This window comes from Hydra viridissima, unplaced genomic scaffold, assembly GCF_058129835.1.
Source record: "Hydra viridissima isolate aposymbiotic clone 2 unplaced genomic scaffold, HvirCarnegie_v1 scaffold_3, whole genome shotgun sequence".
NCBI lineage: Eukaryota > Metazoa > Cnidaria > Hydrozoa > Anthoathecata > Hydridae > Hydra > Hydra viridissima.
This window is the reverse complement of record NW_028324302.1, coordinates 1,667,877-1,685,335: the sequence shown is the minus strand read 5'-3', so window position 1 is coordinate 1,685,335 and position 17,459 is coordinate 1,667,877. Positions and strand designations below refer to the sequence as shown.

Here is a 17,459-nt window from a genome sequence, read left to right as displayed (position 1 = left end):
AAATAAAATTAGATTTCAAAGGGAGTACAAATTTTCACGATTCTCATAAAATTAACTCAAAAGTTACTAAGTTTAAAGTTAAGCGACCTTATAATTTTGACACTTTTTAAAAAGTAATTAATAGGGCTGCTTTAATTTACCATTAAATTCTTCAAAAAGAATAAAAAGAATCGATAAAAGCGTTATATATCATTAGAAACTGTACGGATTATTTAAATCTGAAATTAAAACAGTTTTTTAACTACTTATAATTGATCTTATATTTTTGAAAGCTGCTGTACTCAACCTTCCTGAATGATTTGTTTATATATATTGAAATGAGTGCTTGAAGGTGAATGAATGAGTGTTTAGGCCGTTGCCAAGAACAAAGAGTTACTTGCATATACTTTTTGTGGTCATATCAATGCTTGTGTTTTGTAGGATTGTATTTCAACTCTAGTTTGAACTCAAAATTGTGTTATGGTTCACACTTACGTTATGCATTTTAAAAAACTTTATCAGTTATCAAACTGAGCACATATAAGTTATGGTTTTTTGTTAATGGTGAAAACCCTTTTGAATTAGATGTAAGTGGCTCTAACTAGAAGCAGTTTTAAGTTACATATTCGTAATACATGTTAGTTTTTTAATTTTTAAAATAACTGCCATTTTTTTATGCAGATGTAAATGAATGCTTTGACCATTGCAAAACACCAAATGCTACCTGCATTAATCTCTTGGGGTCTTATCAATGCTTGTGCTCTATTGGATTGTTTTTCAACAGGACATCTCAGCTCTGTGAAGGTACAATTCTTGTTATGTGTTTTAGTGTTTTCTAAGTAACTATCAGCTTTTTAAAGTAACTTGTAAAGAGTTGATTTGTATGAAAATCTGTTTTTGTGTAATGTTAATTTGCAGAAGTAACATTAGTGTAGAAGAATGCTTGGATAATGCACAATGACTTCGAATTTTTCATAAATTGATTATCAAAATAAGACTGCTAATTGAAATTTATTTCTGCTTTAACAATATTTGGTGGAATATTGAAGAACCCAATCTTAGAATCATCATTGATCTTTCGTATTTCTGAAAACTAACAGCCTTTTATGTAAATTTGTTAACTTGATTTTCTTGGTCAAACTTTAATGAAAAGTAAAGTAGTAAAAAAGAAATAGATTTTTTTTTTTGAAAATATTCATCAAACAATAAACTAAAAGTGCAATTAACACATTAATTGCACTTTTAGTTTACTAAAAAGCTGTTGAAAATTTATTCAACAATTAAAAAATAGTTGAATAAATTTTCAACAATTTTTTTTCACAAGCATTAGAACTTCACATAATTACTGTGTCAAGTATTCTTATATATTTTGTCAAGTATATTTAAATATTGTGTCAAGTATTTTCAAGAGATTTTTTCAATAACATTTAGCAATAATTTAAAAAGCTTTCATTGGAAGGTGAGAAAAGGTGTAAATTGCTGTGGATATTCATGTTACACAGCTTTTAAATGAGCTTTACTCCCTAAAAAAAAACTGACAGCTTTGATGAGGGGAGAATTATTCTTGTTTATTTCTCCTATCTGAAAAAAGATAAACTTTCAAGTCTAGCTTTAAAAACAGTTTTTATTTTCGTTTTTTTTTTCCATTTAGAAATCATAAAAACTCCGCTTCAAATCAAAGGTGAATTCAGAAGTTTGTATTTGTATTTCAGGGCATAACTGAACTTTTTATTGTTTTTGAAAAAGCAGTTTGATTGTTTTTACTATTTACAATTTTTGATGTTATCAGTATTGCTGTTTTGGAAATGGTATTTATCATTAGTATTATTGATGCTATCATTATAATTCTTGTTATTGCCATTATCATGAAATTTTACTAATATATTTATTCTTTTAAGGCTCTTATTGTTGTTTTATTTAGAGCTGGATTTTTTTTCAAAAATCAAGCATCAAATCAGTGCAGCAAAACCAATCTTTAAAGGTGAAACCTTTGCAGTTGACCTGCTAATCAGCTTTGAAAATGCAACTATTTCTCCTGATAGTTTGGAAATAGCAAATAAAACTGTTGGACAGGTTGATTTTGACTTTGGTGATATTGAACCACCCTTGACAAAAACAATTTATTGGAAAAGTTTTCCTTCAGCCATCAATTACACATTTTCTCATGTGTATGTGTTCTAATTACTTTGTAATATTTTCTCATATGAAAAAAACATAGATGACTACATGTTGGTGCTCTTTGCATTTTATGTATTACTATTTTTTAATCTATACATTTCTTTGTTAATATTTTACAATTATTTATTATTTAATTACAATTAAGCTTAATGTTTGTTTAGATGATTGAAATGCTAATATTGTTCATTATTTTTGATTTTAAGTTATTCTGAATGTGGAAAGTATGAGATAAACATCAAAATCAAGTTTTCCACCATAGAGCAGGTCCTTCCAAATTTAGATCTTATTTCCAGTTCCAAAAATATTTCAGTATTTTGTGATTTATCACCTATTGGGATTGCAATAGATCCTCTTTCAACTTTGCTTCCTGGCATACCTCTAGGCAAGGAAGTAACAATAGAGGTAGTGCAAGAATCTGGTTCATATATTACCTACACAGTTTGTTGGGATGATGGAGTAAATGAAACTGTTTCTCAAGCAAACAATTTGGTACCTGTACCTTTTATATCCAAGCATTCTTATAAAAGTTCAGGAAAGTATACAATACGTATCGAAGCAAAAAATGAAGTGCAGGTTTTATTTAAAACAGTTGTTGTTTTTGTGCAAAGTTGCTCGTTCCCAGAAGTAAGCTTCGATTATGGCGCTGTAACCCAACCTATAAGTTTATTTCGAAGCTCTGATTATGAGTTTTTTGCCAACTTTAGTGAAGATAATGTTTGCAAAAAAGAAAATGCTTCTGCTGTGTGGATTTTAGGAAATGGATTATCAGAAACTAGAAAGAATGCAGTTATTTCAAACCGGCAAATGATTTATTCTTTGAAAAAGTATCAGTTAGAAGTTGGTGTTTACACTCTTTCATTGTTGTTTACTTATGGGCTTTTTACTGCTCTTTATAATGGCTTTTTCACAGTTGTTAAATTGCCGTTGCTTGTGGAAATTGAAAACGGAGCTTTTCGCTCAATTGCATACACACAGCAATTAGGTGGTGAAAACATACATTACAATTTTAATGTCAGTGCAAAAAGTAGCTATGATCCTGATGATCCTAACTCAAGCTATCAAGGAATTAGATTTAGGTGGAGGTGCCAGCTTGTGAGTAGTCTAGCTTTTGCTCTAAAGCTGTTAGAGGCTTACAAAACTGTTAATGCAACATATAAATCAAATGCATGTTTAACAGAACTATGGCAAGACTTTTTAGAAGGTCCAGAGCTTGTACTGAACACAGAAATGTTTTTAGAAGGACTGAACTATAAGTTTGAAGTGACTGGAACAAAAGGTACTGGAATCGATTTTCGGTCAGCATCTTTTGTCCAAGAAATAGCTTTCAGTGGTGGTGAGCTACCAAATATCACTTTAAAGTAATGAAGGAAAATATTTGTGTTTTTTTTTTTGTTTTTTTTTCTTTCTGTTTTTATCTAAGAGAAGCACTTTCTTTAGAAAGGTGATATCTATGTTTAGATGAGGAAAGCTTTTTAAAAAGTTCTTTATTAGAAGTAAAAATTTATTGGTTTTTAGTTTAAAATATTTTCTTTCAGCTGTTTTTCGAACTGTGGTCAGAAGTTAAACCTCAAGGAGCGCACTGTTTTTTTCTTTACCTGCATAGGTTGTCAACAAGTAGGGTCAGTGAAAAGTTATGTTTGACTTCATCCTATTTATTAATATTATGCTTTTTTTTCACTGGTTTTGCATCAGTGCTCCTTATAAACAAAGTTTTGAAAATTTTAATGTTTTAAGGTCAATGTAAAAGCAGTTGTATATTACATATATAATGCAATATTAAATCAATATCAAATATTGTAACAATATATGCAATATTAAAATAGTTGTATCAAATCTAAAAACTTCATTTAAATGAAAAACTTTTTGATAATAATGCAAAATGTTTTCTTTGTTAAAACAATAAGGAACCTCTGCAACAAAAATAAAAGGAAGTATTAACTTAAGTTTATTTGTTAAAGTTTAACTGTTGCACCAGGCTCACTGAAATTTGAAAAAATTTACTTATTTGTCAATAACTAGGTATGACATGTTTCTCTAAATAAAATTTCATATCAAGATAGAAACCATAATCACAGCTTTTTTTCAGATCTGGTCTTCGATGTTGTTAGTTGTTAGATCTGCGAAGACATGTTTTTTTCAACAATTTCTATTATGGTTCTTTATAATGCACTTGTTTAAAAATTACAAATAGTTTTTCATTAGTTTTAAAATCTGTATTTCAAATATGTTTGCTTGATAGACAATTTCTTTTAGAAGTAAAATTGGAACCATATAGTAGAATATCTAGAGTTAATCTTTTTGTCTTATAAAAAAAATCTTAACAAAAATGAATGATCAGTAATGACTTTTCTATTTGTTTGCTACAAATATAAATTTTACATGAGTTAGATTTAACTTCCATAAAAGTTATTGAGGAATAAAATGTTTAGTAAGTACATTATTTTAACACTAAAGTAACAAAATGAGTTTAAAATATTCAAAAGAACTTTTAATTTAACTTACATAATAAATGTTTACATTAATGATGTGATGAATAATTTACTATCTGGTCAGAACTTACCTTATGTTTATTGAACAACAAATAACGTCATTTGATATTTAGAATAATTTTCTGGCTTTCATTTTTTTAAAGAACAAGTTTACTAAAGAGCAATTGAGTTTCATTTGTAATTAGAGAAAAGAAAAAAGTTTTTTTTGTATTAAAATTACATCACCCTAAAATTTTGATTAAGTTTTAAGTTAAGATGGTGATTGCAGTTTCCGCTAACACTTTATTTAAGTTTGTTTGATAAATTAGATTTTTATCAAATAAGGATGTTTTTACTCAAATGTACATGTTTTTTGCTCAATAAAAGCAAAGTGATTAAAACTTTCTATTTTTTTAGTTCAGCTGAAGATTACTTACTTTCATAATTTTATTGCATTCATGATTCAATTATGATTATAACATTGGTTCAAAAATAGATTATAGAATTAAAAGTTAATGAAAAAGTGTTATTTTATTGTTTATGTAAATGTTTATGAAGTTTTTGCACTACAGAAATTTACTAAGTATTGTTTCTTGTTTAACAGTCTGCTGTCCAGTTTGTCGCTGTCCATCATCTGGGAAGTATTAGATGATCAAGGTTTATGGCCTGAAGAACTGCTTCATCGTAATTCTACAGAAAGTGGTTTTGGTGGCAATATTCTTGCTATCAATGCTGATGTTCTAAAAGGCGGAAAAAATTACACTTTTATTTTAAGTGTAGGTTATGCTAGTTCTTCAAGCAAGTCTTTTATTAAAATGCAAAAATCAACTTCTTCCTTCCCAGAACCTGGATATTGCTCAATAAGGTAGTTTTTTATGAAGTACTTATGATTTGTTGACCTTGTATATACTTTTGTATACAAGTTCATTTAATAAAATATAAAGAACTTCAACATGAAGTTAGTTGCATAAGTGGTGATTGCAGATTATTGCAACATTGTGTTAATTGCAACAAAAGAAAGTAGAAATCAGTTAAAATTGATATCAAGCTCAAATTGAATTAAAAATGCATCATAATTTTTACATCGGGTAATAAAAGAAGGTAACATAGATTAAATCAAGTTCCCTTTCTGATAGTTTTAGATGATTTTATATAATGGCTAATATTTGAGGATTTTGTGTTTTTTATGCAACCACCTTAAAAGCCGGACCAATAGTGGTTTTCCCTTTTACATAACGTTTTATCATCTTAAATTTGTTCCAATTATGTTTAATGCCTTTTGGCTGTCAATAATGCATGGAGAAAAATTTATTTGCAAAGTACTAATATTCTCCTGGAATCATTTAGCTTTTAAAAGCATTTATTAAAATAGCACTCTAAAAAATTAACAGCCTAGTAAAATGACACCTTAATGGCTTAAAACCATAACAAAGATATTTAATGAAAATTATTTATGCAAAAATATTAATATATAAGTTAAGTTTGTAATGTATGTGTAAGCTGTACTTGTATATTCATTGAAAGTCCCTTTAAGGCTTTTACAATCTTGGGTAATTAATTGTTAAAATTTTCATCAATAATCATCATTATTTATCTTGAACTGGATTAGCTGGAAAATTTATTTTCAAAATTAAAAATTCTATCTTTTGAAAATGCTAGCTTATTTTTCTAATTTTATATCTATAATATAAAATAGGAAAGGAATTAAACACTAAAATGACACATTAAACTGACCGTATTGCAGAGCAGCTCTAATTACGTCATTCAAAAATACACTTTAAAAGTTTTTTAGTTTGTTCTTTCTGAGTCCTGAAGGTTTTCAAGTTGCAATCTCTTCAGCATAGTTAATTTTTCTGCATCTGGAAACTCTTTTTGATGCTGTTCAATAATTTTGAGCAAGTACTGCTTTTCCTACTCTGATTTGGTGAGAGATGAGATGAATGATGATCCCAGTGCAATTCTCCGCTTAGCACATTTATTGACAACTTTCAAGGAAGAGACCACTCCTGTTGTCTTTTGAAAGGATGGAGTTTGTTGCTAGGTGGAAGCATCAGTCATGAGAAAATTTGTGGGAAGCAGAAGAGTATTAAAGAAGTGCAGCAATGATGAGGTCAAAAAATTCTTTAATGGCACATGATGATGTGCTAAAAGATCATTTGTGCTGCAGATGCACCTTCCTTCTTTCTGATCATCAGAAGATTTCTCTATGAGTTGCCTCAAGCAAGTAGCAAGGCTGTTTTTCTCATCCACTTAGACGCATTGAGAAAAGAGAATCAGAGGAATGAGTTCTACAGTAAGGTGCTAGAGATGTTGGCCAATTATTTTTAATGCAGTCTGAGAAATCGAGGGAGAAACATCCTTATAATCAATAACAAGCTTGATGAAATTCAGATCATTCAAAGGTGTGTCTGCTGGAAATGAAAGATTGTGAAATGTAGATTACTTTAGACATCCACCTTGCATGGAATTCCTCCCAGGAGGATAAGATTGAGAGTCAGAAGTTCTTTGTAATATTCACATGGTTAATGTCTTGAGTTGTCTTGCATTTAGAGGATATTTGATGACTTCTTCTTTTAATGGCTTGAGATTTTGCTCCAGTTGAACATCGTGGCGTATACTAAATTCTGCTTGTCTTATTTTTGGCCAAAATGTCTTAAAGCACTTGAATAGCAACACATCCGGTCCAGTTGTACTACCCCCAAATGTCTTTTTAAAGACTTCTGTGCATATCACCTCAAGTATATGATTTCTGCACGCAAGCTAAAGCAGCTTCTTACTCAATTTATTTTCAAGAATAGGTTATGTTCCATTGATGTGGCCTGTGTTTGCTGCAGTTGTGTTGGACAACATGGGAGAGATCTTTTCAATCGCCATTGTTTTTGAATTGTCATTGAATTGCCAGTCCTTTAAAATATTTGCAACTGTTTCTAAAACAAGATTCCCTGTTCCATGCTTAACTTTTAGCACACCCAAAAGCTTCTCATCACCTAATCCAGAGACAAGGATAGCAACACAGTCTTCCTTCTCTGGACTACCATCTATTGCAGGAAGTAACTTCCTATCAAAATGGATTACCAAGGGACCATAAACTTGGAAGTTTTCTTTGATATAAACTGCTTTTTTGGATTGATGCTCTTTTCTGACTTTTTGCACGCTATTCCTTCACAAAGAAATATCCTTTGCTTCTCCATCACCAACTCTTGTCACAGTAAGGATGTGAACTGCCTGTCTATCACTTATTCCAGTGCGATCAAGAGCAGAGGCTACCAAAGGCAAAGCAACATCCATAGCTTTCAAACAATGTTGTTTATGCAGAATTGATGTTGATTTCATCAGCACTGGAAAGAATTGGTTGTTATTTTCCTTCTCTGAACAATCACTGCTGCTTAGTACTAAAAAGTCAGCATAGTTATGGATTACAGTAACATCTTTTCCTTTTCCTGGGCATGCCTCTCAAGCAACCTATTCTTCCGTTTTTGAGCTTGCTGTTCTTTCTTTGCTAATGTTTTGTCTTTAGGTCCCATTACCATTTTTGTGTTCAGTTTGCTGGTCATGCAAGAAAAGCCTGCCTTCTTCAATTCTGATCATAGTGTGGGCATTGATTTGTGCGATGTCAAAGATAGATGATGTACAGCTAACAAAGTAAGCTTTCTTTGCATGTTGAACCTCTCCTCTGCTTTTAGCATTCTTCTCAACCTCTCAGTACTTGTCAATATGTACTTTTTTAAGGATAGCCTGCTTTTCAGCCGTATACACACTTCATCCCAGATGCTCATCAGTCTTTTCATGACATCAGAAAAAGCATATTTCATGGACACTTTTGTATAAATGAAAGTATACACTCATAACATTTGTCGTTGTTGGAAGAACTTGTTCAGAAAAATCTTCAGATGGTTTACCAATTAAATGAACAACAGTTTTCAGCCTAGTAGTCATAACTAAATGAATAATATTTATTTAACCGCAACACTTGATCTTATAAAACTTGATTTTTGTAACTAAATTGAAATGCACTGGTGAAGCTGGCTATTTATATGAAAATCAAAACTTCTAGAGTGTTCTAGAATTTTCCCAAACCTTCTTAAGTTTTTGATGTTTTTTAGTAGCTTCTAGAACCTTCAAGAGATTTTATAGAACCTTCATGAACCTTCTAAAATTGTAAAAATTTTTCTAAAATTTCCAAAACCTAGCATTTTCTGTTAGCTTAATATATACATACTCACATTCAAAATTCATTTAAAATGATTTAAAATTTCAGTGTTGATGAGGCAGTACTAAATGCCATATATTCATGAAATTTTTTCTGTGCTGTTTTGAAGTCAAAGACACACAAAAAAATTATTTAAAAAAATTTTTTTTGGGCTACTCTATTATATATATATATATATATATATATATATATATATATATATATATATATATATATATATATATATATATATATATATATATATATATATATACACACACACACACACACACACACACACACACACACACACACACACACACACACACACACACACACACACACTAGGGTGTTTCAAATTTTTTCAATTATGAAAATTCAGCTTCCCACACTGGAATGGTTGCTGGATATGTTAAAGTAATTTTAAGTTCACAAAGTTTGATGTTTAAGGTTCTGGCAAAGATCTTAAAAACTAACTGAGAAAAGTAATTTTTTTTGTATATACTGCATTTTAGCCTAGTTATCAATTTAGGTAGTGGGCAGAATAAAATATTGATGAATAAATCAACGAAACCTATAGCAAAGAACAAATCTATTTTCCAAGTTATGCTGACTGAACAAATCAATATTTCATTCTGCGCACTACCTAAAATTGATAACTGGGCTAAAAGGGAGCATCTAGAAAAAAAATTACACTTCCAAGTTAATTTTTAAGGTTCCTGCCAGCATTCTGAAGAATGATAGGTATTTACACACATATTGGACTAGCAGGGACCTTAAAAATCATCTGAAATCAAACTTCTTGTGCTTAAAACAACTTTAACATACCAAGACAACCATTCCGAGTGTAGACAAGCTGAATTTCCAAAATTAAAAATATTTAAAGCACCCTAACACATAAACATACATAAATACATACATACTTACATAGATACTTTTAAATCAACTTTAGTCCTCAAGTTGGATATGCTTTTACAACCAAGTTCAGCATAGTTTGCCAGAATTGGACAGATAGAGAAAGCAACACATTTAACTATCAAATTTATTATGACAGTGGCCAATCACAAGTTGCAAAATTTGGCTCTAACAAGATAAGTTGCTACTTAATGTTGAATGCTAAAACAACCAATCAGTCAAGTCTGATTGATTTTCCACTAGGAGCTGGAATAATATATAACAATTATACTGTCGCAATTCGTGTTAGAGTCTCTGGTATGTACAAAACATTCACAGATTACAATATTTTTGTTCAGGTAAGTGTGGATGGAAATTTTTTTTGTTTTAATATGGATCTGTTAATTGTAAACGAACTTCAGGAACATGTAAAAAAAATCATAAATAAAAGGCATTAATAATATTAGACTATTTCAAAAACAAATTACTTCAACATTTTGAAATAATTATATTTCAAGCCATTATATTAAATTGAGCCTAAAAATATGAAAACAATTTAGAAATCTTTTATTGGGGGTCAACTTGTTAATAGTCATTTGAAGCAAAAATTAATGCAGACCTAGCAATTACAGATTTGTAAAATTCATATCTTTTAACCTGAATCCATTTTCCTTTATATAAATATTACATATTTATACTAAGTTTTTATAATATTTTATTAACATTTATTTAAACTTTGACTTTCAGGTGCTGCCAAATGAACCATTTGCTGATTTTTCTATGTTGGCTATATCTAACTTAGATTTCAAAGATAGTTTTGGTTTTTCAAACTCTTTGCAAGCAATTACCAATGTTGCAAATGATGAGTCACAGATTTTGGATCAGTTAATTGTACAAAGTGTTGATAATTTGACTGGGCTTTACACTATTGATGAAGACCTTAATCTTCAGAAGCAAACTAAATTGACAAACCTTCAAAAGGTAAGCATTTATGTTTAACAAGTTTATTTGCTATATCATTTTGAAATAAACAGCCAAGTGATTGAGTCTTTTTTTAAAATATAAGGTTCGAACAAAAGCAATTGATTTGCTATCAATGGCACCTCTAAATGATTTAAATGATTTTAAGTCTGCAGCTGATGCTTTGTCTTTATTGTTGATTACACCTGCTGAGATAGTTCCACAAGCCCAGGTGCTTATGATTTTTAATTATAATTAGCATTTTAGAATGCAGTTAAAATCAATTTTAAAATAATTGTGTTAAATGCTATTATCATCATAATTATGTTTGTTGTAAAAAATTCTTTCTAATTCAATATTTTAAAAAAAACTTTCTTTATGCTGCATTCTGAGAAAATAACTTTGTAAATTTACTTTTTGGTTTTTTAATCACTCTAGAGTAATGCAGTTGATATAATAACTAAAATGTCTGGTTTGCTGTCCAAGGATAATCTAAAAAGTGTTGGATTTGAGGAATTTAAAATAGTTTCTCAGCCTTTTCTTCTGTCAATATCAAGTTTATTCCTTACTCTGTTGAGCTCTGCTGTGTTACCAGAGTCAAGTAGTAAGTTAATGTGTCTTCTATTTGAGGCTTTTTTATAGATCTTTATAAAATTTACTTAACATATTTTGTAATGAGTTACTGGAAAACACATCTAAAAATGCATTTAAAGATATAATATTTTTAAAATTTTATATTTAATATTTTTCCAGTTTTGTTAATGTGATTGATGTTGTGACCCTATATGTGAGACAATAAGATGCTTATACTATTTTACAACAAATCTTCAGAAAAACTTTTACTTAAGAAATGGTTTACTGACATTTAGAAATTTACACAAATTTTTTAAAATAATTCATTTTTATGTAGTTTTTCTAAAAGTTTATTCTCATAATTTATCTCATAATTTTTCTCAAAGTCTATTCTCATAATTTATTGTTTTAGAAGATAGCTAATGCAAGTTTATTTAATCTCATTAATAAATACAGGGTGTTTGTAGAGTCAGTTTAATTCTTTGGTTAAAAATTTTTCCTCATAATAATAATTTATCGTTTTAAAGCTTGATTCTAGTAAATTTAATTTCAGAAAAAAAAAGAGCCACCTACTATCTCTTGAATAGAGAATTAGAGTTGTTCTTCTCTATGTCAAATTCTAGGGTTCTGAGCAGTTTCAATGAGAGTAGAGAAAATAGTTCGCCAGGCAGCCACCCTCCAAGCTGACGATTCCAAAGTTGGCTGACAAGTTCAAGGAGATAGGCAGAGTTCATGATGGAGACAGATTGGGCCAGTCTTGCTCAGCTGTGACAGAAGAGGCAGTTGAAAGAGTGACTGAGCAACTCATGAAAACAAGTGATCTCTCAATTTGAAAGGGTGTTGCAGCTCTGGGTGTGAAACAGACTAGCTATTACAATGCCAATAAAGAGTCAGGCCTTTGACCCTTCAGACCAAGCAAAGTCTAAGAGCTTTGTGAAAATAACTTTGATAGACAAGTGCAGTTTTGTGAAACACTATTAGGCAATTTTTCCAAAAACCCTCGTAGGATTGATAAGATTTTGTGGTCAGATATGACTCATTTTACTTTGAATGGAGTTATTGTCGCAATAGCTGGTACTGGGCCTACCTGATCGATTGGAACTCTGCATAAGGGCAAAAGTAGCTCATTTCGAAACTTTTCTCTAATTATTTATACTATCAAAAATGCTACTTTAAAATAAAATACATATAAAACGATTATCTTTTTTCTTTTCCTCACTATATTGCATCAAAGACTTACACTGACTTTATGAACACCCTGTATATGTGATAATCATATTATATGATTATGTATGAATTAAGACCTGTTCTGCTTTTTTCTTAAAAAAAAAGGTACAGAGAATTTGATCAGTTCAAACAATTTTACATCACGTCCATCAGTAGTAAGTTTTAAAAGTCAAATAACTTTTTTTGTTATGCTGTTTGCTTTAGACAAGCAAATATTTATTTAGGCATCAAAAAATAATAACATTTTCACATATAAAAACAATTTTTTGTGTGTTTAATTTAATTTAGAACAGTGGTTCTGAACTTGTAAGAAAACTTTTCAAATCTTTGGATGCTTACTTTTGTGCAGTACAAGATTACAAACTTCCTGGTGAAATGGCTACAATTGGTGACACCCCTGCTTTTAGCTTTTTTCTAATGAAAAATTTTGGCAGTAATTTAAGCAACATCGTTATTAAGTCTACAGAAAATGATGCAGAGGAAGGTTTCACTCTTCCAGAATCAGCTAATGTTTTCAATAAATCAATACAGGACTTAGTGATATCAGTAAATGTAGGTTTGGATATACTTTATTACGTTTGATGTGTTTTATAATTTTAGAATTGTTAAATTATATTTTACAATTTGTCATTGCCATTATAGATGTTTTAGAAACAGTTATTTTTAAAAAATTTTTTAGAGTGTTAGAATGAAAAAGCAACCATTTACATGGGATTTTGAGAGATCTAACAACATCGTGTCTGAAGTGCAAATTCTTTATTTTACATCATTAGATTGGCAAACTATTGAAGTAAAGAATTCTTCACAACCAATTAAAGTTGCCATTAGAAATATACCAGAGAAGGTTTTAGGTCAAAACATATCATTATCATTGCCAAACGAAGTACAAATAAAATCACTAAAACTGCCATCAACTCACTGCAACATGCTGTTAAAGTTCACACCGTTAAATGATCCAAGCAATCTGACAACGCTTGTTGTTTACATTCAGTATGGAAAAATCCCAACTCAACATGACTATGATTTAAAAATCAATTTATCAAATAAGGGCAGAACTACACTTACCAAGAATTTGAAACCTTTTTCATTACAAAATAATCAAAGTCGAAATCAGAATGCACAGCTGTTGAAAGACGGATCACTGTTTTTATGGGATTTCCAAAACTCAACATATACCAATATTAACAAAACAATTCTTTATCTCTCTTTTTGCTACACTGGTCCATTTCCTAAAGCAAAAGTTGAGTCCAATCCTTATACCTTTAGTGAGATAGAACTCAGTGGATCATTTGATTATGAGATGAAGTCATTTTACATAGAGTGTAATTATTGGAGTGAATTTGAAAACAAATGGATGTCAGATGGATGTGAGGTATAATAATGTATTCTTTTGAAAAATAATTAACCTGCTTTAATTAGGAAAAATTCAAACTGTTTGTTGTATAATATTTGTATTGATTACTAACCAAGCCTTTAAGCAGTTTAAAGTTGTAGGCTCATTCTTTATCAGACATTTAAAAACTAGGTGCATGTTCTTTGTATGCCTATCAGTGGTTGGTAATACACTTTTCTTATATCTTGCAAATGTTTGTTACATTTTAAATGTCAGCAAAATCAGTTCTTTTTTTAATATATTTTATAGTTATTTCATGTGAAAGTTTAAATCAAGTTAAGTTGCTTTACCTTTTTAATCAGTTTAGTTGCATGATGTCTAGATATTTTCTTCAACCTTTTTTTTTGTGTAGCTTGAACATGATTCATCTTTCACTATGACAAAATGTAAGTGCAATCATTTGACTGCATTTGGTGGTTTTTATGTGGCACCAAACATACTTTCTACACCTTCATTGGCAATGTTGAAAGAAGGCTATTTACTTCTTGCTGTCGAAAGCTTTTTCATTTTGTTATGGATTCTTGGGTTAGTAATTTCTCAAAGGATGGATAAAAGAGATGAGGCCAAAGTTAGTAATAATTAATTTATATTTTTATTTGTTTTTATAATTTTTGTCAAAATACTAAAATATTAATTTATATATTCAAAACTGCAGCATTTAGTTTGAATTGGCAGTTTCTTGCATGTAAAAAGAAGTTAGGATTTTTTGAAAAAAAGTGAATTGATTTGCCGTTTTTCCTTTCATTTCATAATAATTTTTTCTCATATCTAAAATTATTAAAAAAAGGTTTAAAAGATAATGAAATGTTTTTATTAACGTCTATAGAAAATTTAAACTGAGTTCTAAAACTGATTATTATTATTATGTTTGGTATACAAGCTTCATTGCATAAGCTTAAATATATATATTTCTTTAGTTTTATTAAAACTCACAATTACTCAAATCTCTCTAAAGTGTGATGAAATTAATATCTAAAACACTCACTGAAAACCATTTTTCAGCCATCTGTTCGGCCGTTAGTTGATAACAAGCATGAAGATTGTTATTTGTATGAAATTACTGTTACTACTGGCAATCGCAGACATGCTGGCACCAACTCAAATGTTTTTATCACATTATACGGTATAATTTCTTTTTCCTTTTTTATTTCATGTTTTACATTGGAACACACACTTTTAAATATGCAGAAAAGAATTCAGTTGTAAAAATCTCAAGGATTTTATAAAAAAAATTGTATTAGGTTTTTTTTTATTGATACTCAATACATACAGGAGATTTGAACGATTCAGGAGTTCGCCAGTTGAGTGATGAGAAAAGGGTATGTTTCCAAAGATCCAGTGTGGATGTTTTTATTATGACGACATCCTGCTGCTTAGGAGATTTGAATTATATTCGACTATGGCATGACAATACTGGAGGTGGATGGTATTTGAGGTATTTTCAAAGTTAATACTTTTTCTTTTAAAAAACAACTTTAGTTTTCAAAATTTAATTTTTTTTTTTTCCCATGTAATATATTTATTGCTCAGTTAAAATCACAATAGATGGGTCCTTTTTTCAGAAATTAGAATACTACAGTGTGTTACCCAGGAATAAAATTTATACAACGCTATCATAATATTGGGAATATTCTTTTGGCTGACAAGTAAAAAAAAAAAAAAAAAAAAAAAAACGTCGTTCATTGCAAATGTTTTTTAGTTTAAACGATTATTTACAATAACCGTAGATGGCTGTAAATACAAAATTCTTTCTAATTCTTTTAAAAATTTTTTAGTGAAAATAAAAAGTCTAAAATAAAAAAATACAAATCAAAAAAACAAGCGAAATGAAAAATCTAAAGAACAACTGATGTCAATTAAAAAATAACGCATTTTCTTTATTTTTGAATAAATTGCTACGCTTTTTAAATGGCTTTGAATTAAATGTTTTGCTACGCTTTTTCTTTTGTAAAGAAAGTAATTGTTTTAATCAACTAAATTATTTTCTTTGTTTACTAAGTATTTCTACGTTTCTTGCGTAACACTTAAAATCTAAGTCTGTTAATAAAAGGTCGTTTTTTTTAAATGATTTTATGTACTTTTGGGAAATTTTGAAAAATTGGGAATTCTGCGTTATACACGGTGCCATCAGGCTAGTTAACACCCTGTACTACCTATCTATTGCAAGGGTGTGTTTTTTAATGAAAGCAGGATCAATTTTATGTAATAAAAGTAAACAAATAAAGCAAAATGTTTTACATGTTCTTATATATATATATATATATATATATATATATATATATATATATATATATATATATATATATATATATATATATATATATACACACTTAACCACAAAGATAAGGCACCACTAATACATTTTATTTGTTTTAATTGTTATTAACATTATCATAAATTTTACAAACCTATTAAGGAAAGAACAAATTAATGCAATCATTTCAATGATACTTTTAAAATTTTCTTTGAGAATGGTGAAAAAAGGTACTAAAACCAAAAGTATGGTTCTTTTAACAAAACAAAGTAAAATGACTATTGTTATGCACACTAATACATTAAATTGAAATATTTTTGACTTATCAGTAACTAGTGCTACCACCTCTTAGTGTTTTTTCAGCCTGACAGTGTCATGGCATATTTTCAATTAGAGATCTATTTTTTCTTGAGGGATATCTTCCCACTCATGGATAAGACTTTTACTAGCGCATCTAGGCTGTTGGTGGATGTTGGCTTCTATAATGTCATCCCATTATGTCCCAAAGATTCTCTATTAGATTCTTATCTGGACTGTAAGTTTGCCACTTAAAAACTTGAATATTTATATTGTTTAAGTATTCAGTAACAATGTGCCATTTGTGATCTAGTATTATCCTGCATAAGAAGGAATCTATTTCCAATTTACAGTGTAAAAGGTACCAGAAAATGTTCTAAAACATCTTCTATGCATCCTTGAAATATCAGATGTCCTCCATCAACAATAAAAAGCTCTGTGCAAGCTGTTAAAGATATTCTGTCCCATACCATCTACGAGCCACCTCCATATAAAGTGGTTTCTGGAATGTTACAAGCAAATTCTCTTTCCTTTCATCTCCTGTACAGTTTTGGGCAGCAATCAGAACATACAAGGCAGAGGTTTGACTCATCCGTTAAGAACTGCCCCAAAGCATTTATTTCCCAATCATGCCTCCTTGCAAAATCCATTCTGTTTCTTTGGTCTACAGACAATATGGGTCGTAAATTCAAGGTAGTAAACCATTCATTCTGTTTAAAGCATTGAAAATTGGTTTTCCACAGCATTGGTAGTTAGTGATCTGCCTTGACTAAGTTGCTTAGCATGATGATTGGTTTCTACCTTTGTAGAACCCTACTGACTGTTGTATGAGACACTCCAAATCTTCTACCAAGTTTGTGATTTAATAATCCTTCATTGGACAAAGTAATAATTGCAACATATTCATCGCAACTTAAATTTTGTCTAGAATGCTGCATTGTGAACTGACGTGTTGCTCAAATTACAATTATCTTTTCTACTGTTAAAACAATTTAAAACCAATACATACATTTCTTTTAGAAATGTGGTTAAATTACAGAAAAACAT

At 29.7% G+C, this 17,459-nt stretch overlaps 1 protein-coding gene across 3 annotated transcripts in view; it reads left to right on the top strand.

Annotated features, from left to right (window-relative positions):
- LOC149890552 (polycystin-1-like protein 2) overlaps positions 1–17,459 on the top strand; it is a 51,544-nt gene that overhangs the window by 23,295 nt on the left and 10,790 nt on the right. For 2 of the 3 annotated variants that reach the window (XM_090082678.1, XM_090082677.1), the window contains 16 exons: positions 661–783; positions 1,631–1,660; positions 1,901–2,147; positions 2,361–3,515; positions 3,693–3,776; positions 5,230–5,490; positions 9,767–10,067; positions 10,456–10,689; positions 10,775–10,900; positions 11,107–11,272; positions 12,574–12,623; positions 12,757–13,020; positions 13,148–13,840; positions 14,214–14,429; positions 14,864–14,984; positions 15,134–15,296. In XM_090082678.1, coding sequence (XP_089938804.1) covers positions 661–783; positions 1,631–1,660; positions 1,901–2,147; positions 2,361–3,515; positions 3,693–3,776; positions 5,230–5,490; positions 9,767–10,067; positions 10,456–10,689; positions 10,775–10,900; positions 11,107–11,272; positions 12,574–12,623; positions 12,757–13,020; positions 13,148–13,840; positions 14,214–14,429; positions 14,864–14,984; positions 15,134–15,296 — 4,234 coding nt within the window. Of the gene's footprint in view, positions 1–660; positions 784–1,630; positions 1,661–1,900; positions 2,148–2,360; positions 3,516–3,692; positions 3,777–5,229; positions 5,491–8,122; positions 8,268–9,766; positions 10,068–10,455; positions 10,690–10,774; positions 10,901–11,106; positions 11,273–12,573; positions 12,624–12,756; positions 13,021–13,147; positions 13,841–14,213; positions 14,430–14,863; positions 14,985–15,133; positions 15,297–17,459 lie in introns of those variants that run through there. The other variant, XM_090082679.1, reaches the window with a different exon arrangement.